Source organism: Capricornis sumatraensis, chromosome 2 (assembly GCF_032405125.1).
Source record: "Capricornis sumatraensis isolate serow.1 chromosome 2, serow.2, whole genome shotgun sequence".
Taxonomy (NCBI): Eukaryota; Metazoa; Chordata; class Mammalia; order Artiodactyla; family Bovidae; genus Capricornis; species Capricornis sumatraensis.
Genome location: NC_091070.1, coordinates 25,717,888 through 25,742,545, shown reverse-complemented (window position 1 = coordinate 25,742,545; position 24,658 = coordinate 25,717,888). Strand labels below are relative to the sequence as shown.

General features: G+C 45.1%; 1 protein-coding gene across 4 annotated transcripts; it reads right to left on the bottom strand.

Moving 5' to 3' along the window:
* Window positions 1-428: 428 nt before the first annotated feature.
* MAX (MYC associated factor X) lies at window positions 429-24,533 on the bottom strand. 4 transcript variants are annotated; one of them, XM_068964101.1, is made up of 5 exons: window positions 24,307-24,533; window positions 23,561-23,587; window positions 16,122-16,229; window positions 3,118-3,241; window positions 429-1,871 (listed from the first exon to the last, which is right to left on the bottom strand). In XM_068964101.1, exons 1-5 carry the CDS (start codon window positions 24,340-24,342, stop codon window positions 1,684-1,686), a joined length of 483 nt encoding a protein of 160 aa, XP_068820202.1. In that variant the 5' UTR covers window positions 24,343-24,533; the 3' UTR covers window positions 429-1,683. The 4 variants fall into 4 exon arrangements, with proteins under 4 accessions (XP_068820202.1, XP_068820203.1, XP_068820204.1 ...); XM_068964102.1 differs by having other exon boundaries at window positions 3,118-3,248; window positions 16,123-16,229; XM_068964103.1 differs by lacking the exon at window positions 23,561-23,587.
* Between the last annotated feature and the right edge of the window lie 125 nt (window positions 24,534-24,658).

Genomic DNA, 24,658 nt, shown 5'->3' with positions numbered 1-24,658 from the left:
TCGCCCCTGGACTGGACATGACATTCATTACCAAAAGAAACCCAAAGCCACAGCTCTGCACTACCAGTTCCCCAAGGGTCATCTATTTAGCTGGAGCTGGATCCTGAAATGTTGCCCTGGATAACCCCATCCCTGTTGGATCTTTCAAAGCTTCCATGCAATGAGCAAAGTCACCACCACTGGTTTATCCACCCCCCACCCTGTTCGGGCCAGGCTGAGTCCTTAAAACACAAAGGGAACCACTCCGGCTACGGTGGCTCCCAGCCTGTGGGCTCCTCTCTCAGGCCCCCACATGGGCCCAGTGGCCTCCACCATCTTGGCCTTTGCCAGGGCAAGAAGACACCACCACCAAGAAGGATAAAATAAGTTTTTATTTATAGTCTTATAGTAAAGGGGAAAGCCTTAACTTGCAAGACAATTCTTCAGCAGTATGTACAACATACTTTTTATTTCCATGGAATGGAATCAAACACGGACTGAGACTACAGAGTATACACTAGAAATCAGCAAATGCCGGGAACAGAGTAGGAAAAAGACAGAGAAATGAGGCCGAAACACACAAAACCCTTCACTGGGATCTGCTGACCGCAGCCAGAACCAGGGCTGGATCACATAATGGGGACAGGTTCCAGGACAGTCGGAAGGGGAGGGGCGGGCGAGGGTGGGGAGGGGTCCGCACTGGGGTGCGGGTTTAGTACGAGGTGAACTGCTCTTGGTATTTACATACAAAATCAGTTGGCTCTATTTCTTAGAAATACACACGGAAAGAAAGGAAGATTTGATCATTACTTTATGAATCTGTCGCTTTGCCATACCGACATCATCAGAAATAGGGACAATTCACTTGGGTTCAAATTTCAGTAGCAGGAAATAAATATCAAAACATCATCACTGGCCCTCAATACAAAACCTCTACCCAACCCGATCCTCCCTCCTTGGCCCACCCACCCTCTGCCACCCCCTGGCAGCTCCTGTTCCACTGCTGCCGTCCCCTCACGCCACACAAGCGTCACACGGCCTCCCTAAAGCTAGCTGAGAGAAGCAGGAGTGAAGCAGGCCGAGACTCTGTGCTGCAAATCTGTCCCCACTTCCTTTTATACCACAAACTTCTCCAAGGATCTGGTCTTTCAATAGGAGCGATAAATAGCCTTTTAGGGGGAAAAAAATCCTTAAAAAGAAGGGGGAATAATTCTGATTACTCCAAACTGGTCATCTTCTGAAAGTAGAGCAGTCCACAGATTCACAAAGTCTATCAAACAGAGGTGAGGATGGCCCAGAAGGAGAGGCCTGGGTGGGGCAGGAGTCCCCCGGGCACATGCCTGGAGGGGCTGGAGGAGCTGGTGGGTGGTCAGGACACCATGTGCTCAGAGGTCTGGCCGGCCGTCTGTCCTCCACAGAGAAAGCTGCCAAGTTGGGGTGTTTTGGTTTAAAAATTCCTGGTGGGGACAGGGAATCCCTGAAGGGAAACGTTAAAAAAAAAAAAGTGGAAACGGGGAAGGAGAACGAGAGCTGTTGTCCAAGAGCTTCTACGTAAAAATAAAATTTAAAAAAAAAATGAGAAAGAGGAAAAAAAAAAAACAAAGAGTCTCTTAAATGGTTCTGAGAGTTCTAAAGATGAACTGAAAGGAGGATAAGACGACGGAGGAGACAGACAGTTTTTATTGCTGGCCTGCCCCGTGGAGCTTAGCTGGCCTCCATCCGGAGCTTCTTCCTGCTTTGGGGCTCTTCGGGCTCTGACTCCGAGCTGGAGTCCGAGCCCCCATCGAAGGCAGAGATGGTGCTGCCCTTGGCGTTGGTGTAGAGGCTGCTGTCTGAGGAGGGGTAGTTGGTGTGCAGTTGGGCACTCGACCTCGCCTTCTCCAGTGCACGGACTGAAAGGCAACCAAGCGAGCGGGTTACAGCCTTCTGGAGACTAGGGGAGGAACTGAGTCTTGGGTTGGGGTCCAGCCTGTTCTTCCGAAGGGCATGCTGGCCCCTGAGGCTCAGGGTGGCTCTTAAGTAACTCCCTTCCACTGGCTGGCCCACCTGCACACTCCCACTTCCCTTCGCCTTTCCCAGCCAGACACGAGTGCTCAGTGGATACGGCCAGCCACTCTGCAAGGCCACCCAACCCTGAAGAGAAGGCGTGTGAGGTCACCATCCTGCCGTGGAAGCCCAGTACAGAGAGAGGAACACGAGCTCGCTGCGGGACCCAGCAGTGCAGTAACAGTGCAGCTGGCCCAGCAATGCCTGGCTCCACAAGGGTGTGAGGGTCACACATTAGCAGGGAAGGATGACAGAAGATGTACCAGCCAAAGAAAAGTTTTGGCTTAGCTCTCATGTACAAGATCCACTTGGAAAGACAAGCTGGACACTTGGAAGCAAGTCACCTATATACAGAGTACCTGGGTTTTCCAACACGGAGCCCCTACATGCAGGCTGCTTGGCCCAGTAACCAACCCGCTGCCGCCTCCCACTGCCCATCCCTCGGTTCAGCTCGTCTTGAGCCTGGAAGGTCAACCCATTTATTTTGGTTTAGTTTATTTTATTTGAGATGTTCTAACCCAGATGGTTACTTGCATTTCCTTTTACTTGCATCTTCCATGAGGGAGGAAGAGAAGTGAATTCCCCAGGAACAAAGAACTTGATCAGCTCTCGCTTTCCCCTGTGGTTGTAGGAAAAGGCGGGTGTGAGCATTGGAGAACAGCATGGGCCTGGCCCATGGGCTGCCCTGAGTGGACTACCGTTGACATGGGGAGCGCTCACTGTCCCTGAACACCTGGAGTCTCTGGCGCTTACACAGCACACTCCAATCCAAAGACCTCACAGCTCTTTTGAGGCACCTGAGGCCAGCTGCGATCTCTACTACCAGTGAAACACTTGAGCCCCAAGAAGGGGAGAGCGAGCAGGTCAGAAAAAAGAATCCAGATGGCTAAGCCTTAGACTCCACTGTTCCCTCACCAAGGGCTCAGGTCCTTCCTCAGGATGGCTACACTCGACTACAGGCCCAAGCAGCAGGGCTGCAGCTGCTCAGGAGCATGGCTCCGTCACTGGTTCTGACTCTGCAGGCCCCGGCGTGAGGCCCTGACCTGGCTGGTGCACAGCAGGGCCAGCTGCCCCACGAGCTCCACTGCTCACCTTGCTGCTCCAGGAGAGCATTCTGCCGCTTGAGGTCATCAATATCTTGCTGGTGTGTGTGGTTTTTCCTTCGCATATACTGGATATACTCTGTGGCTTTGTCTAGGATTTGGGCCCGGGATGCCTGTTGCAATATGAGAAAAAGCAGAGGGGACAAAATAAAGACCTAGTCCATGCAGCAAGGAAACCATTCCTTTCAGCAAAGGCCATGTGAGGGGACAGAAGTAGGAGGGGAAGGGCACGAAGCGCTAAGTGCTGTCGAGAATCTTCTTTATGCCGGTTAAGGCACCAGCTGCTTTCCACAGCTTACCTCACTGGCACTCTAAGAAAGGTGGTTCCACTAGGAACCCGAGTCTCAGAGAAGTTTACTGGTTTATTCAAAATCACCAGCTAAAGGGTGTAGAGTCTGGATTCAAACTCAGCTCTGTCTCAACCCTGAACTTGTTTCCCAGCCAGCCCCTTTGGTTCTTTAGGTTGCTTTCACGTCTTCGGCCAGGCTGTTCTGAAAAAATTAAACTACTACTTAACTGAGAGCTAAGGTCACTCACTCTCTGCTGGGCCTAGCTATAGGCAGCTGGTCCAGAAAGACAAAATCAAGATCTCAGCTGGAGCTGGCTCAGGATGGGGACGGGTACAAAGGTTTTCATCAAGGTCTGAGACTTCAGACAAGTACTCAGATCGTTGTTAACTAGTTCCAACTAAGCCATGTGACCGAGTCACTATTTCAACCTCTCTGGCTAAAGAGACGTTTGTGAAAGCTGTCAGAGCTTGGTGTCAACACAGGAAGGGCATGAGATTGGGCCACTTCAGGAAGCAACCACACCTTTACCACGGCTGAGGGTAGCCTAGGGACTGCCCTGTAGAGGAACAAGTTAATGAGCTAATAAAATGGATGTCAGGTTACTTGGATCCTGGAGGTCAAACTTGTCTGGGAGATTCCCTGCAGGGTTGCAAACATGGCCTGAGTTACTCATGACCAAGCAGTCAACTGACTGAACTGGCAAAATGGTACAAGGCCCAGAGAACTGAAGCCCAAGACAAGCTAGTCTAGTGGCTGAAGTCTGGCAGTCATGCCACTGAGACTCCTGAGCAGGAGCAAAGCTTCTGAAATGGCAAAGAAAACAGCCACACTTGGGCGAGCAAAACTATACCCACTTGTAGTAAACCCTGACAATCGCAACTCATAGACTCCAGCATGGCCAAGTATCAGAAAGGTTTGGAAGACCTAGGTTTATTCACCAGTTCTCACAAGTACTAGTCTCCAGGCTTTCCTCTTATGGCATCCTTAAGGCAATTTCCTCAAAAGGAAACTGTTCATATTCAACCATTTTTATCTGGTGTGAATTATGTGTCGGGCACAGAGCAGACACTGTAGGGAAACAAAATGTATTAGTCATGGCCTCTTTGCCCAGATGCTTACTTACTATCTAGTTGAGGAGATAAACATATCTATATACAGACAAATCACAGGGCAGTACCAACCAGCGTAACTTGAGTGGTACAGATTACAAAGGCCACGGGAAGGACGGCTTTTGGCCGGGGTGGTCACCTTGTGTGTGCCAGGAATTAGCCTTGGCTCTGCACACAAAGGCTCCCATCTGAACCAGTGGGTCAGGGTGGGTTAGACTGAGGCAGAATTTGTGAAAAAGGGTTGCTCTGGGCAAGGAGAACAGCGTAGACAAGGGCATGAGGGTGGAGACAGGACCAGGTCTCCATCTTCAGTTGAGTAAGTCAGCTGATGGAGAGAAAGTGAAGGCACCTACCAGTGGGGGGTGGGGGGCAGGGCATGCGACTCTCATTACAAGGCCACTTCAGAGGCTGTTTCCCATTTCTGCCAAAGGAGACTTATTAGGGTTAATTACTGGGTGATAAAACGGGGGCCAGGGAAAGGGCACATATTTAGAAGGGACTAATTAAAATACCCTGCCTCTCTGGATGCTAGAGAGGGGATTAAGAACATGTATAGTCGGATAGGTGGCAGGATGGCAGGGTGGGGAGAAGAGCTTAGGAATCCAGCAGATAGGTGCTTCCAGAGTCCTGTCCCTAAGGTGCTCTGGGACCGCAGACACAGTCTTTCTCGCAGGGTTATTTCTTATCTGACAAGAAACTCTCTGACCCCACTGAGCCTTCCAAATTCTATGCATTCCATCACTGATCTAATTGCCATGCATATTTATATCACAGCCTCTCTTTAAATTTGCTGTTGTTTCCCCGACTAACTGTTGCTCCCAGAATGCAACATTAACCTCATTTAACTCTGCATTCGTTATCTAGCACAAGGGAAAAAAGCAAAATCTCTGAACAGGAGAGCACTTGCAAATGCTTAGTGATAATTTTTAACAAATGACCACACTGAGTAGCGGCCTGAGTGCTACCACTTTCTTCTTCACACGTTCATACATGAAATCACGAGGTGTTCATACATGAAATCATGAAGTGAAACGTGAGCTGTGAGCATAGCGCAAAAAACCAAAGAGAAAGATGCCACGAGAGACGGAAGTCTTTCTACTTCAGGGCATTTTCTGGATGAAAATACAATTCATAGCTGCTCAGAAAACGGAATGTATTAGGATCAAGAGGCCTCCATTGAAGGAGAGATTGGAATTAACCCAGCACCCTCTAGAATGCTAACAAGCACCGCCCTTCTTCCATACCCACCCCTTGCTAAGCAGAAGTACCCAGGCCACTTCAGGTTGTCCCTGACCCCCCCCTTAGCAAGTTCAAAAGCATGGTTCAGTTAACTTTATTTTGCCTTCTCCAGTGTTCTCAACAAGAAGTAAAATCCCACAAGAAAAAATTTGAAGTACAAATGACAGAATTCTCCCAAATTTACAAGTGCATGAAGTCCACAGGGAAGAAAAAGCAAAAGGTTGAAGGTAGAACAGGACAGACTCATTGAAAACCCCCCCTCTACAAACCAACCCCCTAGTTTAACAAACCATACAAGATCATGTGACCGGCCACAGGGGGAAGGTGTGGGCAGGACCTTGCCTTTATGAATTTATACTATGAACAGTAAACATGAAGCCTGCAAGAATCCTGGGCCTCATGGCCTGGACTATGGAGTGGCCCTGGGCTTTCGGTTTCTGTTTTCTAAACAGTGCCCAGTTGCTGAGTCGGCAGTCTTCCTGTGAGTGTCCCTGAGCAGATAATACTTGGTAGGATCAACATGTCCATAGATCGACTGTTGCCTTTGGGTATCCAGGAAGGATCTGAATAAATAATCTTTCCTGCTAGTTTTTACAATTAGAAGGCACTAATTCTTATCTGCTTTTCCTAGCAGAAACAGAACCCTCCAATGGTCTGGGCAATGCCAGCACAGGAGGGTCTGTGGCTGTGGGACTGAAGCAGCACTGGGCCTTCTGGATAGCTGAGTGAGTTAATGCACAGCAACTGAGGCTTCTCTTTCCCTCTGGGAGCCACGTGAAAGGACACTGGACACCCTTGCCAGATGGTGTTCCAGAGCCATGGCTGCACACAGCAGTATCAATGATGAGGACAATGGCAGCATCTGAGGACTTACACAATGTCAGGCACCCTCACACAACCTTCTGATGTGTTCAGTTCAGTTGCTCAGTCGTGCCCAACTTTTTGCGATGCCATGGACTGCAGCACGCCAGGCCTCCCTGTCCATCACCAACTCCCAGAGTTGACTCAAACTCATGTTCATTGAGTCGGTGATGCCATCCAGCCATCTCATCCTCTGTCGTCCCCTTTTCTTCCTGCCTTCAATCTTTCCCAGCATTAGGGTCTTTTCAAATGAGTCAGTTCTTCGCATTAGGTGGACAAAGTACTGGAGCTTCAGCTTCAACATCAGTCTTTTCAACGAATATTCAGGACTGATCTCCTTTAGGATGGACTGGTTGGATCTCCTTGCAGTCCGAGGGACTCTCAAGAGTCTTCTCCAACACCACAGTTCAAAAGCATCAATTCTTCAGCGCTCAGCTTTCTTCATAGTCCAACCCTCACATCCATACATGACCACTGGAAAAACCACAGCCTTGCCTAGATGGACCTTTGTTGCATTAGTTCTGATGTGTTAGTTCCCCTATTTTGTACACAAGGAAACTGAGGCACAGAGTTGTAACTTGTCTGATGTTAAATAACCAGTAGGTAATATAGTCAAGATTTGAACCCAGGCCTCTAGGACACCCTTATTTTGGGACCAGAGAGGAGGCTGTGGAACTAAGGAAGAAGATCAATGAAATTTGGAGAGTCAGAGCAGGAAAACAAGGACTACAAAAGAATTGCCCAATTTGTCTATAAGGACATCAGTGAAGAGCCTGGTGAGGGTGGTTTCCTTAAAGAAGTGAGTTTAGGCAAATCATCCTCACATAGGTCAATGGGTGCAAAAGTGACTTGAAGCTGAAGCAAAGATGAAGACCGGTTTTTACAATGAGGTTGAAAAAGTAAGAAATGGGAAAAAAAAAAGTAGTGTATAATAATAGCAGCATAGAAGGAAGATTATTTTTCTTTTTCTTTGAGAGGCAAGTGAAACCCAAAAAGTCTCTTAGCAGAGAGGCAGCAAATATAGAGGGAAAGCCAGAACATGCAAGCTAGCTTGAAGAGAACTGGGTGAACTCGGGCCACGGCTAAGAGGAGATGCGGGCTCCCCACACTGCTCTGGCTTTATCACCTAAGAGGAGAAAACTAAAATGGATAGTGGAGACAGCCCAGCGTGGCTCAGGGGCCCAGCGGTTCCTGCCTCCTCCTGCTCGTCTGCAGCTGCTTGCCTGTTTGCATCTGTGCCCCGAGCAGCGAGGAGATGGAGAAAAAGGCCACCCCAGCCTCCAAAGGCGCCCACGTGAACAGAACTCTGTTTGGGAACAGAGTACACTCACCTTGTGTGCTGTGGCAAGAATCAACTACGTATTTCACCAGAGGCTCCAAACCCAAGAGTTTGATTCTAATCTGTACCTTTTAAAGGTCCCAAATGATTCTTGAAGTACTTAACAATGATGTTTAAAATGACATCCATGGTTATTAAATCCCAGTTAAGGAAGTGGCTCTCAAAATTTTTCATACAGGGCAAGAGTCCCATACATTCCTGGAGCTGTACATCTTTGTGTTTGTGTGTGTTTGTGTATCAGTCCAAGTTGTTTTAGAAAGCAGGTGGGGAAAGGTGAGGAAGAGAAGACGTACTAGATTGTTAACAACAGAAACGTCATTGCTGTTCCCTAGGGTCCTAATGCTGATCTAAGAAACAGTCATTTTTGCTGAATTTATCATTTTTTTCCTCCTGTCAAAATCAGATCCTACCGGGCTGATGCGACAGTTGCCCTGTTCTCCTAAGAACCAAAACCCCATATCCTGAGGAATGAAAAACCACTGGCTGACTTATCAACTGACATGTTTTATTTTACACTAGTTATTTTAAAGAAAATAAAACCATTATTTTCTGAAACCTGCACAAACTTTTACATATGGTAAAGAAAGGGAGGGCTAGGGCAAAGCTGATATATATTTTCAACTGATTAAGCCATTTTCTGGAAACAAAAATTAAATAGGCAATAAATTTGGGTCTGCAGTAAACTAGTTCATTCCAAAATGGAACCACCATCAGTGCCAACAAGGGAGGCTAGAAGGCTGTGGGGTCAGAACCAGCACAGCTGTGTGGCCCCGCCAAGGTCTCCTGTGCCTAGCCCAAGGGACCATGTTCTTGATTACTAGAGGAGGCAAAGGTATCACACTCCATAAAGGACCTAGTTAAAGCTGGGAGCCAGACATCTGTTTAAGGGTCAACACAAGTCACGTTTCACTCTATATTCTTTTATCTTGGGCCCTTGGTAGTTTGAAATGAAGGTGTGACACTGTCCCATCCAACTTTGATCACGTGGGACAGGATCACAGGGCTCCTCCAAAGAGGAAATACAACTAGTAAATAAACATGTGGAAAAAGACTTACTCTCACAGGCAACAGACAAAACACAAAATTAATTACTATCTTTGGCTTACTAAATTAGTCACCCCCTTCAAAAAAAAAAAACCCAGTGATGGCAAAATCGGTACTCTCAAAACAATACCAAAAGACTAATCTTTAGAATTTACTTGAAAATGAAAAGAAAAAACATATGAAAACTACCCTCCTGGAAAGCGTTTTGGCAATACAGCAAAAAATCAGGTGTTTTTACCACTAGACCCAACAACCCAACTTGCAGGAATCTATTTTATGGAAATAGCCACATGCACCAGGATGTGCATCACTACATTATTTGTTGAGTTAAAAAACTGGAGGAAACCAAAATAGTCCAAAGAAACATGCCTGATGTCTATATATGAACATTCTGTCACTTGGGGAAAGGACATGTTATGTGAAAGCAACAAACTATGGCCTTTACCCATGTGAAGCATGCATACGAAAAGGCCAGGAGCAGACCTCTTTACTTCTGCTTCTGAGACTCCATCAGCAGACACATGGATTTAATAACAGCAGCTTTAGGGAGAGAGGGAAGAGCAGCCACCTTTGTGCGACATCCACTTGGAGATGTCCAACTTCGGTCATATTAAAATGGGGTATGGGATGGGAGAGTGTATCTCTGAACTGCATCGTCTGGTACAATAGCCACTAGCCATGTGTGGCTAATGAGTACTGAAATGTGACTAGTCTGTACTGAGAAGTGCTGTAAGTATAAAACATACTAGATTATAAAACAGTGCAAGAAAATAATATAAAATCCCATTAGTAATTCTTAACATATTGATTACATATGGAAGTCATACTTATTTTTGTGTTGTAATACTTGCTCAGTCCTATCTGACTCTTTGTGACTGTAGCCCACCAGGCTCCTCTGTCTATCAAACTGGTGGTATTGGTTTCCAGGCCAGAATACTGGAGTGGGTCGCCATTCCCTTCTCCAGGGGATCTTCCCAACCCAGGGACTGAACCTGGGTCTCCTGCACTGCAGACAGATTCTTTAATGTTTGAGCCACCCAGGAAGCATAAATAAAGCATACTATTAAAATTAATTTTATCTACTATTTTTGTTTTTTTACTATGTCAACTAGAAAATTTAGTTGTATTTAAACTAAATTATATTTCAAATGTATTTGTGGCTTACATTGAACTTTCACTGGACACCACTTATCTTAGAATCTTAGAATAAAGCAAAGGTTGTAGTTTTATTATAGGAATGGAAGGGCTGTTCCTTTTCTTCCCATTTTCCCACAGTTTTTTGCAACTTTATTAGAGGGGAAAAAAGAAAAAACATGCTAAAGGGAAGGCCTAGTAAGCAATTCCTATCCTTTCAAGTTGCTGAGTTTCATGGCTCTACAGTACGTAGTGAGCCCTCTAGCACTGTGTAGCACAGACTTCCAGAAGGATGGACAAAGTTCCTGCCCTCAGGGAGTGCACCCTTCAGTTAGGTGATAAGATTGTTACACACAAAAAAAAGGAAGACAGAGGAGAGGCCCTGTGAAGGTCCACTGGGGTGTCAGGGACCGTGATATCCAGGGTTCTCAAGGTGCTGAGGCATTTGATGTGGGCCGTGACAACGGGTAGGTGGAGACTGACTGGCAGGCAGAAATGCAGGAAGGCACAAAAGCAGGAAACGCAGGGAGCTGGGAGTCCTTGAAGTGGGTCTCCTCCTTGTGAAACCCCAGTGTCATCCGGGTGGTGAGGCTGGAGTTGGGACCTTGGCGGAAGGAAAGAATTCAGATAAACCTGAGGATGACATTCCTGCACAGAGGAGGGCGTGCACTGCTCCACAGCAAGGGAAGCAGCAGAAAAAGCAGGAGGGCAAGCTGGGAACCTTATTTAGAGAACATGAATACCAGTCCTTACCTCGATGGGCACTGAGAAACCCTTGGAGGCTTTCACAGTGCAGAAGTATGAAGAAGTCAGATACAAACTGTACATTTACAGTTACTGAGCCCAGAGCTTAAGGGAAATCTGGGCAACTGTGGACAACAACTTAAGATGTAGAAATTTTAAGAAGAAATGCCCAAGTTGGAGTCTGGTCAGATACTAACTGATGGGTAATGAGGTGAAATGGGTAGGGCTGTGGTTTACGTTTCACTTAAAAGACAATCCTTTCAGCAGCCCAGATATGATGTAGAAATAGTGCTGCCAAATGAACTGCCTGCCTCAAAGGGTGTCCACCAGAGTGAGCCCCTCCCAATAACACTCACTCTGCTTCCTACTGTGTGCCCGGCTCCAAGGGAAGAAATACGACCAAAGATATTCTCTCTGCCTTCAGTACTTACTACGGTGAAATATGGGAGATGGGTAGACAGCCATTAAGTAACTACACAAACACATGTACAGTTACACCTGGGATAAGTGCCTGGGCCACAGGGCTAAGTGAGTTTAACAGGGATATTCAGCTGTAGGAACTGTTGTTTCCTGGTATAAGGGAACTATTTGATTTCAACATTTACCTGTTAAGGACACTGGGCTTTAATGAAGATGAAACAAATCAGCTCTGTGTTCTGACCTCTTACTTGATGTTCATCATGTTGTTATCGGTGTTACGTATAATTCTCTCCCCTAACAAGAGAGCTAGATGCTCAAGAGCAGACACCATGTATTAAACCTCTACGATGCTCATATTTAAACACATGAGCACAACCACGCTGGCTGTGCTGTCACAGGGCTGAGCAAGCTCAGTTTCCTCTGGCGCTCACTCCTCAGCTCCATCCTGGGGACCTACCACGAGCTGGAGTCTGTGACAGGAGCTGGCAGAGGCAGTGTCTTCACAGTCTCACCCAAATAGAAGGGACTCTGACTCACTGCCTAGAAGAACGCTCAATTGTTGAGTAGAAGAAACACTGTTTTCCTTTATTTTCATCTTAGGTTATAATCTCTTTTTAATATAGCTGTATCCAAAAAGGAGAAATCCAGAGCACCAATGCCTAAGACAGTAATGAAGTATCATCAACAGGCATTTAGGAAGAGACTTAGAAGATGAGAAATTACTATAAACCACCGTTTAGCTACACATGGCAATGCTGAAACAGAACCTTGTATCACTAAAGTCAACCATGCCAAGCAGACACTGTGATTGGAAGCAATTTCTCTGGTGCAGGGGCTGGAGCTAACTTATTGGGGGTGGGGGCAGAGTTAGGGCCCCATGAAAGGCAAACTGACACACTCACCACCAGGTATACCATTCCCCACCACCCCACCCCACCCCAAACACACACAACAGGGTGAGCTCAGAGCCAGCAAGCCATTGGGCAACACTCCCTAGGACCCAACTAAGGACCCTTAAAACAAAGAATAATCCTGTTCAAGAACAGTAGTGTCTTCCTTTGCAAAATGGGGTCACAGTTGTTTTTGCCCTTGTTTCATTAATCCTGGCGGCTCAGACGGTAAGGCGTCTGCCAGCAATCGCAATCCGGGAGACCTAGGTTTGATTCCTGGGTCAGGAAGATCCCCTGGAGAAGGGAATGGCAACCCACTCCAGTACTCTGGCCTAGAGAATCCCATGGACGGAGGAGCCTGGTAGGCTACAGTCCATGGGGTCGCAAAGAGTCGGACACGACTGAGCGACTTTACTTACACTCACTTTCCTTGACTGGCTTATAGTTCTAATTCCATTCTATTTTTCCTGTGGGCTCCAAGTCCAGCTGAAAAACTATGGGAAACAAGACTCAAGCAACAGGAGCTCAAGAGGCCACTTGCAAACAATTCAATCTATGGCAAAACCCAACTAGACTGCCAACTATAATCATCTATTCCTCAGAGCAGCAATACAGACCCAGACAAATTTATAAACTTCAGTGACGCTTAACTCTGCACTTCAGTGTTGCCTACATATTCTAATTCAGGGGAGAACATTTGTACTAACCCTAGTATGACACACTGCCAAGATATTGGCTCTATCCAGGGGAAACTCCCAATATGAAGACAAGGTATAAGAATTTAAGGAAATTTCTTTAAAATGTTCTAAAGTTGTTTATCCCCAGGGTGTGGTAGCCTGCTCCCTCATCTCTCATACATAACAATGGCAAGAGCTAGCAGTAGTAATTGTCCAATTATGACAGTGTGTAATACTCACCTCAGAGAACTACTGTGCAGACTTCATCTTATATTGCAATACAAATATTAGTTACTACTGACATTTTATTTAAGCAAAAGGTGAACATCTTATAGTAAAATATAGGAAACAAAGGATAGGGTTTGGGTCTCACATTTAAAGCTGTTTTTTTGGAGGGAGGGGTGTTTTTTAGCATAAAGTATCCCCCATTCTTGGTTAGGATCCAATTCAATCAGTATTAGTTTCCCTTTAAAAGACAAAAGGCTTAGAACACGTAGGCCAAATAGTCCCAATTCTAAGAGAGAAGTCACCTGGAACATAGAGATGCACAAACCAAAGGAGACTAGGGGCCCTCCCTCCCAAAAAGCTGATCTAAGCACCCCCACAACTCGCAGGGCAAAATTATCATTTCAGGATTATTTACATAATGTCAGAACCTTGACTGCTGCAATCCCAATCAAGAATTAGCCAATTTCCTTTGGTTTGAATACCACTTTAAAAAAAAAATTGCAACATTTAGTGAAAACTCGGAAGTCTGAGGGACCAGAGTATTCTGTGAGACTCAGCACAGCACCTGTGAACAGTGTCAGCAGACAAGCAAAATAATAGATTGTGAAACTTAGTGGGAAAGGGCTGGGGTTCAACCAGAGGTAATAGCCACTTCCTTTATTCATGCTCAACACGAACATTTGGACTAGAACCCACAGAAGCATCCCGAAATTGGTAAGGAACCTGGTAAACTGCCACTGGTGCTCCGTTCATCTGCTCAAAGAAACCTGGCCCCTGACCACTCCTCTCCCCTATTCCTGCTACTTCTCTGACTTCATCTCCTGCCACTATCCCTTCACTCACTCCATTCTGGCCACCCCGGCCTCTGTCTCCTTGAAGAGGCCCAGGGATGCTCCCAGGCTCCCGCCCCTGGGCTACTCCACTTGCCTCCCCTGGCGTGGAATGCTCTTCACCAGACAGATACATGGTTGAAGTCTATGGTCTTGCCAGTGTGTGTTTTTTTGGTCTGCCCCAATGAAACCCGCAACCCTGCTTTCCTTGTTTAATTTTCTCTATAGCACTTATCTGACATAATACATATATATATTTAATTATTAGTTCGTTTTCAATCTTTTCCTCACCAGACTAAGAGCTGCTTTGTTCACTGCTGTATTCCTAGTATCTAAGACAATGCCTAGCATCCAGCAGATCCCCAGTATTTGCGAATGGAGTCAGTGAGTAAATGAATGGGTTACAATGAATGACGACTATCTGTAAGGTTTGTAAGGTTACCAAATTCAAACTGTCAACTTCCTTGAAGAAATGAGACAACAGGATTATGGTAATGTGATTTTTAAGGACCTAAGGAAGAATGTTACAATAATGTAAAAAAGACTACGTAAGAAAAAGGTAGAGTTGAGCTCTTAAGAACTGACCTCTCCCAAAGTGCTCTCAAACTTAAGAATCATCTGACTGCTAGTTATAAATAAAGATCTCCAGGACTACCTCCAGAAAGACAGACTCAGTAGTGATTCTGAGGGAGATGGTCTACAGGCCATCTCTTGGGATATACTGTAGCGGCACCACTCTTTGTTAGATGTGAGACTTGGAAAAAGGTAGCTCTTGGCCGTTTACTTCACCAAGGCCATTTTAATTGGTATCATGGCACATGAATACACACCCACGTCAACAGCTCAGGTAAGCACAAGAGATAATCCTTTGCATGTGTGCACTCTGACTAAAAGGGTGAGCCTCTCTCCCCATCATAAAGATTTCCTGTGGTGCTCTGACAGTGTTGTACCCAGGAATGCTGTTATTCCAGGTAAGCACCTTGTACCAAGGCCATTAAGTCAAGTCCACACTAAGTAGGCCTAACCCATGGCAAATTCTGGTTTTGCAATACTAGGTATTTACATGGCCTGTTTTATGTTTTTCATAAAGGTCAGACCCACCTCATGCTTCAACCACACAGTCACACCTTAGATTAGGTATACAGCACATGGCTTACCAGAGTGGCAGTATAAATAAAATGAAACCATCATGGCATCCAGTTTCACTGGCCCAGGTTTAATTCTGGATAACCAAACAAACCCAAAACTCCTACCTCAGAGCTAAATCTAGACAGCCCAAAGCACACCTGAGAGCAGTGGTTTTTCTTAACATGGTTGCTTCTTGAAACACTGCATTATTGAACCAACAAAACAACCAAACAGACAAACAAATAAAAAAACAGGTCCTCTTCCAAATTTGCCACTTACACCACTGAACAGCTGCAGAGAGCAGCCAGTTATATTGTGTGTCAAGGATGGAACTAACTGTGCAAACACATATCTTCTCCAAATTTCAAGGACTGACCCTAACCTATAGGCTTTTTAGTCAAAGCTTTGGACTTTGTTTTTCAAACGTAAAAACAGTTGGTGCCTACCTCTCTAGGGAAAACAGTTTCTGGAAGGCCACCAATGGGGTAGGGGGATGAGGGAAGAATAGTGGTTATTTTTCTCTTTCATTTTGTGTGAACATGTCTCTTCACTCAAGTTCACATTTAAAATGCTCTCTCTATATATGCCTTTGGAATAATAACTACTCTTAGACTGGGAGATCACTGATGTCCAGATGGGTTTACATACATTCCTGGGAGGTTTCATTTAAAATGAGTACCAGTTTGAACCATACGAAAAGAATTTCCATGGAGGTCCACAGAATCATTGACCTCAGAAATCCTTAGCATTATCCCAAACTACTGTATGTTTGTTATAATGATTTCTTGAATGAGTAATTTATTATATGTAATATTAATTTTAAAAGATAGCTCCTACTGATGTCTTAACAAGCAGCTCCATTACATCTGACATCGTTTGTTAAGGATGAACTAGAGAATAAGTAAGGTGTGTGATGACTCCCCGAAGAATCAAAGATGAAGGAAACCATGTCACCCAAATATCCCAGACTCCATTTCTTTCTGGAAACTTGAGCACCCTGCTAAGCCCCACAGCACGTTCTAAGCTAGTGGTGGCTCCTCAGCTTTCTCAATAAACTCACCTTCTCTCCTTGGAGTGAGGGGACCGAGTCCCGCAAACTGTGAAAGCTGTCTTTGATGTGGTCCCTGCGTTTCCGTTCCAGTGCATTGTGATGAGCCCGTTTGTCAGCCTGGAAGAATGGGAAAAACATCACATTAGCAGTGGCACTCCTCCTGCCGGGCACAGCTGAGCGGGTACAGCCTGGAAGTATGTGTTGTCAGCGCAGTCCCAGGTGACTGGACTGGGAAGGATTTGTCGAGGTGGGCAGTTAGGAGTCTCCAGAATTAGGCTCTGCTAAAGGGGGAGAAAGGGGTGAGCAAGGCTTGCGACAGGAACATCCAAAGGAGCTCGATGCATCCAGCTCATGCATAAGTAAAATAAAAGTTATTCACGGGGACAAAGTGTGACTCTCCTGGAACATCAGTTTTCTCCCACAACTTACTTATGTGACACAACAGCTGCCAGTCCCATGGCTAGGAGGTGGCCAGGGAAAAGCTGCAGTGGGCCCCTTCATAAGAGGTGATCACCCCCACTGTAAGAGATTCCCCTTGGTGGGGACCCAGGAAAGGAGTCAGGTCACTGGTACAGCACTTCTTTCATGCGAAAACATCACCGTGAGTCTGCTCTGGTCTCCACCTTGCTAAAGGGTACTAGTTTTAAGACCTGATTGCCAAATCATATATGAGAAACTAAAACTTCTGGAAAACCCAGAAGCATGAATCTGAGATCACCATGACAAAGCTGATATAGACGCCAACTGCATTCTGAGCTCCTTTTTTTTTTTTAAGTGCATCCAAGTGCTATTCTGCCAAGGCCTTCCCTTCACAGGCTGCCAGAAAGGTAGTTCTTAGACAGCAAACCTTCTGACACTCACATACTCTGAATAAATTTCTTCAGGCACCTGTGGCATGTCATGCTTATTTGGCAGTAGCTAAATACCCACAGACCAAAGTCCTTATCCTGTCCTGCTTAGAATCACAAAGAACAATCAGCTGAGAGGGGCAAAGACAGCCAACAAATCAGGGATGGCAAAACACACTAGGTTCAGACGGAAGACAGTGCGGGTGAACACTGCAGGGAGCTTCGGCAGATCCCCATTATAGGGGCAGTCCCTCCAATGGAGTGCAAATGCTGGCTTAACCCAAAGCAGGAATGTCACATCCACACTTCGGGAATTAGTGGAAATACTGTACTCTGAGAATTTACCCCCAATACATGAGGCTGCACTGAGCTAACCTAAAGAGGAAGTCTGGACATAGGAAGTTCAGGTAGCTTTAACCTACCCAGACACAGAACCCGCAATTTTAAAAATGAAGCAACAGGAGTGAGCAAATTGGCTTAGCACAAGAAAGCCTCAAATGAATCTTTGTACTAGACAAGATGCTCAGATAAAAGTCTATAAAGAAAAGACTTACGGGAATGAAAGGACTTGAAATCCTAGTATCTAATCCTAAAAGTCTGAGTCATGACAGAGGAAAAAGAGGCTGGGAGCAGCTGCGGTAATTTTAGTCACTTCCTGGTCTCTCAAGCACAACACCTCACCTACAGCTCTGTTGAACAGGACACACGGTTCCCATCACAGCCACGGTTCTCCATGGCATAGCGCTTGTTTTTAGGGCAGATGCCTGGAACACAGCTAAAGCTCTCCTAATTTTACGTCTGGATTCTCTGTAAAAATGAGTGTCTGCTGAACTTCAGCGATAATGTGGAATTTACGGGGAGACTGAGGGAATGACCAGATCACCTGAGGCTAGAAGGTATCACATAGCATTAGAGCAAGAAAATTGCAGGTACCTTCTGTCAGCTGTATGAATAGCTTGAAGGAATTAAACATATTTAAGTACCTAGTCCTTTATCTAACTTACCATTCCCTCTAGTCATCTATTGATAAGGTAGTTAAGTTGGGCTGGTTCTTAGACCAAAAACTTCAGAGGGCTAAGAGATGGCATTTGGCATCTGTCTGTCTCCCCTGTGTTTGCTACACACTCCCTAAGATGGTTTATTTACATGCAAATTAATTGTCCAGCTTTGGTATCCAGCAGCAGCCCAAGATACTCCTGTCTACTAAATCACCCTGATTCCTGGCCCTCCTCCCAGCTTAAGAGCTGTGCACAGAAGCAGTGACACCAGTTACCCATAATCCTTCTTGTTGATACACATAAAATTCTAATTGTCTGTTTTCTTTCTGGGAGAGCCCTGCAAATCTCAAATGGCTAGAATCAAGTTGGACTTGGTTTCACTCAGGCCTGCACTAGAAGGGTGGAGCTAAGTATAATCTAACACCAAAATCATCCCCACAATGCATTACCCCCTTCCCATTCACTGAGCCCTGAAAGGACTCAAATGGACAAGTCTTTCGGTTAGAGGACTGTAAGTGAACTTGGCTGTGGACCATCAGCAGAAATCTTGGCTTCTCATCTGGGGAGCCAGCCAACTTTGAGAAGTTGGCTCAACAAGGAAAGGCAGCAGTCCACTGCCTGGTAGAAAGCCTGGCCTGGGGACCGCTGTTCTCAAAGCAGTGGATGGAATTTCTGCGGTGGTTCCAGGCCCCATTTAACCAGCAGAAGAGTGGAATCTTAGACCAATCCCTGCTGCCATGTCCATCCCCAAGCTGCTCCACTTAACCAGAGGCCATTTTAAAGCTCTCTGAGACAATGTCAATGATGTATTTTTTCTTCTTCTCAAGCCTCATTTGAAAGAGCAAGTTAAAAACATGCAGAACTAACATGCCTAATTTCAGGCAACTCTGATTAAATAATACCTCTAGTGGCTTGAAAGACCGTATGAAAAACCTTTATACAAGACTGAGAATTCTGTTTGGGAAACAATTTCCAAATGTCTAGCAGGATGAATTCCCCTCCCCCGCAATTCATCCAAATGGAGGGCCAATTGCCAGGCTTATCATTGCTTTATTAACTATCTTCACCTGCTGACAACCCTTTTTGAAAGGGCCAAGATTTCAGAACTGAGAATGAAAAACTGGGTAAAGATTCCCCGTATAAGGCACCTGAGATCCTTCCACAAATGCAAAACTAATTAAGAAAAAAAAAGGGGGTGGGTGGGAAAGGGCCAAACAATTGTGTGTCTTGAACAAATAAAGCTCAACTCAGATGAGTCAGTTTTCTCTTATCTATACTGAGGAAGACGTTTGATAATGAAAACAGGTGCTACCAGACAAGTTCTAGAAGACAAAAGAGGCATTCTGGGCTGTACAGCAGGCCCCCAAATACCTCCCCTATACATCCTACAGGAGCGGGCTGGATGCTGTCACTCTTTAAGCAAGCTGGATTTGCAGTTTCTGCCAGACAAGCCCTCCTTCGGGGCATCCCAGGCTAACAGCAACACTAAAGGGCCGTGTGATACTGAAGCGTGGCCCACAGATGCTCAACAGGAACTCCAACACCAAATCGATTCCAGCTTTGACATCTCTGCCAAGGTTTTTCTTCAGCCTCTCAGTATTATTTCCCCCAAACTTTCCATACTGGCAGCCAGAACACAAGTCTTCACCTACAATTTGTCCATCTCTGACACTAACAAGCACGTGTTATCTTAAGTGTTGTTAAATGTTGAAGGCAAACATTATTTCCTTAGCCAAGAAGTTGCTAAGCTGGCAGCAGGTTATTCAAGCTAAGGAAAGCTGTTCAAAACTGAGGGATTTTAAAAAATTATTTCCTTCCAACTAACGGCACAGAGACTACATCTTCCTTTGAGGTGTTACATCAGACAGCAGCATTATTTCCCACAAGTTCTACGGAGGCAAATCGCATGGGGAAATGAATGTTCCATTATGCAAGGATGCCTAAGGTTCTCCAGAGCAATGCCATCTCTTGCAGATTACCTGACACCTAATTCTGTCTGTAAGGGGAATCTTCTCGAATCAATATAGAAAACTCCCACCATATATGGGATTAAGAGTTGCTCTGTAAACATTTACTGCCTTCAAGAAATTTAAAAGTTATATTTTAGAAGGAAGATAGTGTTGCTTATGATTACTTAATAAGGTATTCTTATTAACACTAATGCTGGAAATACATAGGCTCAAAATTCTCATCAGAAAAGATTTACTATCTCTGATGGGAAGTAGATAGGATAAATAAAACTTCTAAGCAACTTAATTCACTTTAATCAACATGAAAACTGCAACATGAAACTATAGGCAGCTTGGATGAGAAACTCACTAAGGTCCTTAATAGGAGATATAAATGGCAACTTCCCAACACCTTTCCAGCTTGAAGCCAACTGCCTGATATACGTTTTTAATATCCAATAAATATGTGTGTTTTCTAGGCTACTCAAAAAAATCACTTGGTGCCTTAAAAAACTTGGGAAACATATCATATAAATATGCCATCATTCTACAGCCATTTTCCTTGACCAACAATGTTACTATTACTGGCATCTTGGAAAACGACTTATATATAAGATCACCCTTCCATAAGTATTTTTAGGAACCAAACTTGGCATCCAGATCACTGTGAACACTCTAAGCTGACACAAAGTACATGTATCATGTGGCACTTTCGCCATGCAACTAATTCAGGGTAAAACACACTAATTTCCTGACTATATTTCGATCTCAAAGGTGACCAGCCAAGCTCATTCCCCTCTGAATACATTGCAATTCCTAAAAAAACAAAGAGCTCTGAGAGGTTAAAAATATTTCATACCAGAAAGTTCCAGAAACAGAACTTCACAAATCTGTTTCTAACCACCCTCCAGATAGATATGCTGTAACTGAAACACGTGCAGCTGTCATGAAAAATAAGCTGAAAAAGACCGTGGGTTTCTAACACACTAACCCTAGCCCTATGTTTCTCATATACTTTCATTCCTTCAAAAAAAAAAAAAAAGAAAGAAAAAATCCCAAACAGAAATAAAACAAGTATTACCCTGCATGAAATATACCTGCCCCAGAAAACTCTGAAATGCAAATTTTTTCTTCCAAAGAATAATAAAAAGACAATATCAGTGACATTCTGAGATACAGTGAATTTACTAATAAAAATTATTGTTTGGGATTACTTCCTTTAACAAATCTTATTGGTCACTAGAGAACCTGTTTTCCGTTTGCACTGAGGCAACAATAAAAAATACTCGTCAAGTCAGTTTCACTTTCTGTTACTTCGAGCCTCTGTTCTTGCTGAATATCCAACACTTCTTATGCAGTAAAGCCGTAGCTATTATAGTTACATTATAAAACATGAATGAATTTCTCCTTCTGTATTAGGACCCACAGGACCTTTTCAAAATAACTTCTTAAAAGTTCTTCTGTAGTCCTAAATATTTGGTTGTTCACAGTCCATATCCTTTTCCGAACTAAGGCAAAGCTTAACAGTTTCCCCCCAAGTTAAAAAAATATATATTTATCTATATTAAATGTCAGGAGATAGACAGATATAGTCACACCTGGAAAAAAATAAAATCCTTTTAACCCTATGTATTCACAATAATTGCTTGATATGCTATAAAATTTGCCTACTGCTTCTTCTCTCTATACCAGTGTGATTATCTTACAACAGATAACATTTAAACATCTCAGCAAGTAGATGTGTCAAATTAAAAACAAAGGGTCAAACCCACTCCCTCTGCCCACCCTCCAAAATCAAAAGGGAAAAACCTAATTACCTTAACATCAAACTTAAAATATCTAGACAAAACAATGAGATTAGCACTCTAGGAGAGTGGAAACATTTTAATAATTTAGTAAAACAATTTACATCAACAACCACGTGCATGGATATTTTGAAAAGCAGAAAGCTCTCAGGAACTATACGCCAAAATTCCATAAAGAAAAATTTTCTCACAGTGGAAAGCTGATATAATTTCAATTTAAATAATAATCCTTCAAAGGAAGCCTAAACAACCCCTATTCTCCAATTCTGATCAAGCCCTAGGGCAGATTTTATAACTGGAGACTTGGAGGAAAACAGACCAGATTTCAAACATGAAATTCCATGTTTATATTATTAAGGATAATAGTAACTGAATAAAAGGAATTTAATTTTCAAATGTATGTAAGAGATATTAAGTATCTAACAATACTGCAAATATTCAAAGTATTGTCTTCAAATACTCCAAGGAAAAATAAATTCTTTTTTACTATTTGGAACAACTGCATTGTTGGATTTTTACAGAAATACCAGCTCTCAACAAGTACACTTTTTCTCAATACCTAACTGCTTTGACAACCTCAGAATTGAGCAGGTACAAGAGGGCTTGCTTTCACTCTGTGATAAATTCTTAGACCAGAGGTCTCTAAGTGGCATCCTTGAAATTCTAACAAGCCCCTAAACAACTTGATTGTCTCAAACATCATTTTAAAAATCAGAAAAATAACATAAAAGTCTGGATTTTTAATCTTTCTTCCAAAATAGGAAGATAAGACAACACTTCGCCTGATTCTCACATAACAACCCATTGGACTACAGTGGCTGCCTTTTCAGAAGACGCATGTGTTCTTTAGCGCTGCGGTTCTCACCTCTGCTCTCCACTGCATTCCTGACTATCTCACTGCCTGGATCCTCTGGAAGCATCTCAATTTTGGGGCTCCATTCTATCCACTCCCTACTGCTCCCATCTGTCAACTGTTAGCATGATTTACTTATTTCTCTTCCTCCCTGATTATGATTTATCTTGTATCTATTCTTTTTTCCTTCTCTTCATGGAACACCCATAGTACTGTCTCAAGGACATGAGATTAGTGTCTATCTTAAATCCACAGAATCATCTACTGAGAAGATTTATAACAAAACTTTGAGAAATTACTAACAACACTGTACAGTCTCAACCATCACCTCTTAGCAAACCTCTCTCTGCAATGCCGCTTTTCTTCAACATTCTTTTATTGCCTTTATACTGCTCCTTCAACTAAAATATAGTCAGACCACAATAAGCTGCTGAATGTGACACGTTCAGATTCAACCTTTGGCTCCTCTACATCCCCAATGTCTGCATTAGAGTAACACCAGATTGTGAGAGATTCCATAGGTCTACAGCAGTCACATGACTTTTGGTTAAAGGTGATTACTGCATGTGGCTTCAACTTCACACAGCCATGGTTTAGAACCTACTTCTTCCTAAGTAAATCTGACCACTTTTCCCTGAAGTAATACTACAGCTTACTTCAGCATGATGCACTTCTCATTTCCCACTTATATAGTGACAACTAGAGCCCCCATCTGAAAACTACGGAAGGATTCACTTCCTTGCATACAACTTCTCTCACTCACCTACATTCACGGAAACTTATCACCTGAGACTCCAGAATTATGAGATTCGCAAACCACCCTCCGCCCCCACCACCACCTAGAACCCCAGAGCAAGGCCCCACCTCACCTTAGCGGTTAACAGGTGAGTTTACTACAACATTACAAGTAACAGAACAATCTCTTTTTCTCTCCGACCCCAAAAAGGACTAGAATTGAACGGAAATGAAAATGAAATGGAGAGTAGGAGACGTACCGCAGATTGAAACCTCGGTTGCTCTTCCTGGAATAAGAGAGAAAAAAAAATAGAAAATATAGAAGTTATTTTTACACTTCACATTCAATAATAAGAAAGAAAATGCCGGCGTCAGAGGAAGCGGCGGGTGGGGAGTCAGCCCTACCCCCCCTTCCCCATCCTACGCCCCCATCCCCCCTAGCGGGATCGGGTAGCGGGGCAGGGGGGTCTCGAGCGCCGCCCCACCTTCCGGGATCCGACCCGGGACAGAAGGGGATCCAGAGCACTGTCTCCTCTCCTCGCACCCAGCTCATGGCATGTGGGCACTCCCAATCCCTCTCCGCCCTCCTTCATTCCCCAGGATCCGCGGGTCACGGGAGCACGGGGTCGCGCGCGGACGGGGCATGGTCCTAAGCGCAGTCCCCCTTCCCCATGATCCAGACAATGGGATCCCCGGCGCACCCCGTCCCTGTCCCCCGGATCCTGAACGGGATAGGATGGGAACGGGAGGCCGCAGCACCTTCCTCCACTGGGGGAGGTTGGGGTCCCAGAGGCCGCGTGTCTCCTCCCCACCTCCAGTCCCAAAAGGCCGCTCCGGCCAAGAGCCCGGAGCGAGCGAGCCGGGAGCGCGACGGGTCCCGGCCCAGCGGGGGAAGGGGAAGGAGGCGGCGGCTGCCCGGCCCCCTGCCGCCGTCGCCCTGCTGAGAACCCCGACCGCTGTCCCAGCCTGACAACCCGCAAGGGAAGGAAGAAGCCCCAGGACTCACGTCGCTCTCCACCTCGATGTCATCGTTATCGCTCATTTCCTACGGCCCAGGGAGCGGCCACTGCAGCGGCGGCGGGGAAGGGGGAGGGGTGGAGGGGAGGGGGAAGTCACCGACAACAACAAGCCGAGTCCCCCCCCACACACACTCACTCACTCACTCACTCACTCACTCACTCGCTCTCTCACTCACACACACACACACACACACACACAACACGGGCGAGAACCACCTCCTCACTGCAGCACCGGATCAACGGCGGCACGCACGCCCGGTCGGCCCCCTGCCACGTGACCGGGCTCGTCACGCTGGGGCCGCCGAGACTTGTAGTTCTTGTCCCTTTGACTTACGGCCC

Bases quoted from the DNA above. Each gene is read 5' to 3' on its own strand.
- MAX (XM_068964102.1), bottom strand. From the start codon at position 24,342: ATGAGCGATAACGATGACATCGAGGTGGAGAGCGAC. The intron at 23,588-24,306 runs GTGAGTCCTGGG...CTCTTATTCCAG, and splicing joins ACATCGAGGTGGAGAGCGAC to GAAGAGCAACCGAGGTTTCA. The intron at 3,249-16,122 runs GGTGAGTTTATT...TTTTCTCATATT, and splicing joins CCCTCACTCCAAGGAGAGAA to GCAACAGGCATCCCGGGCCC.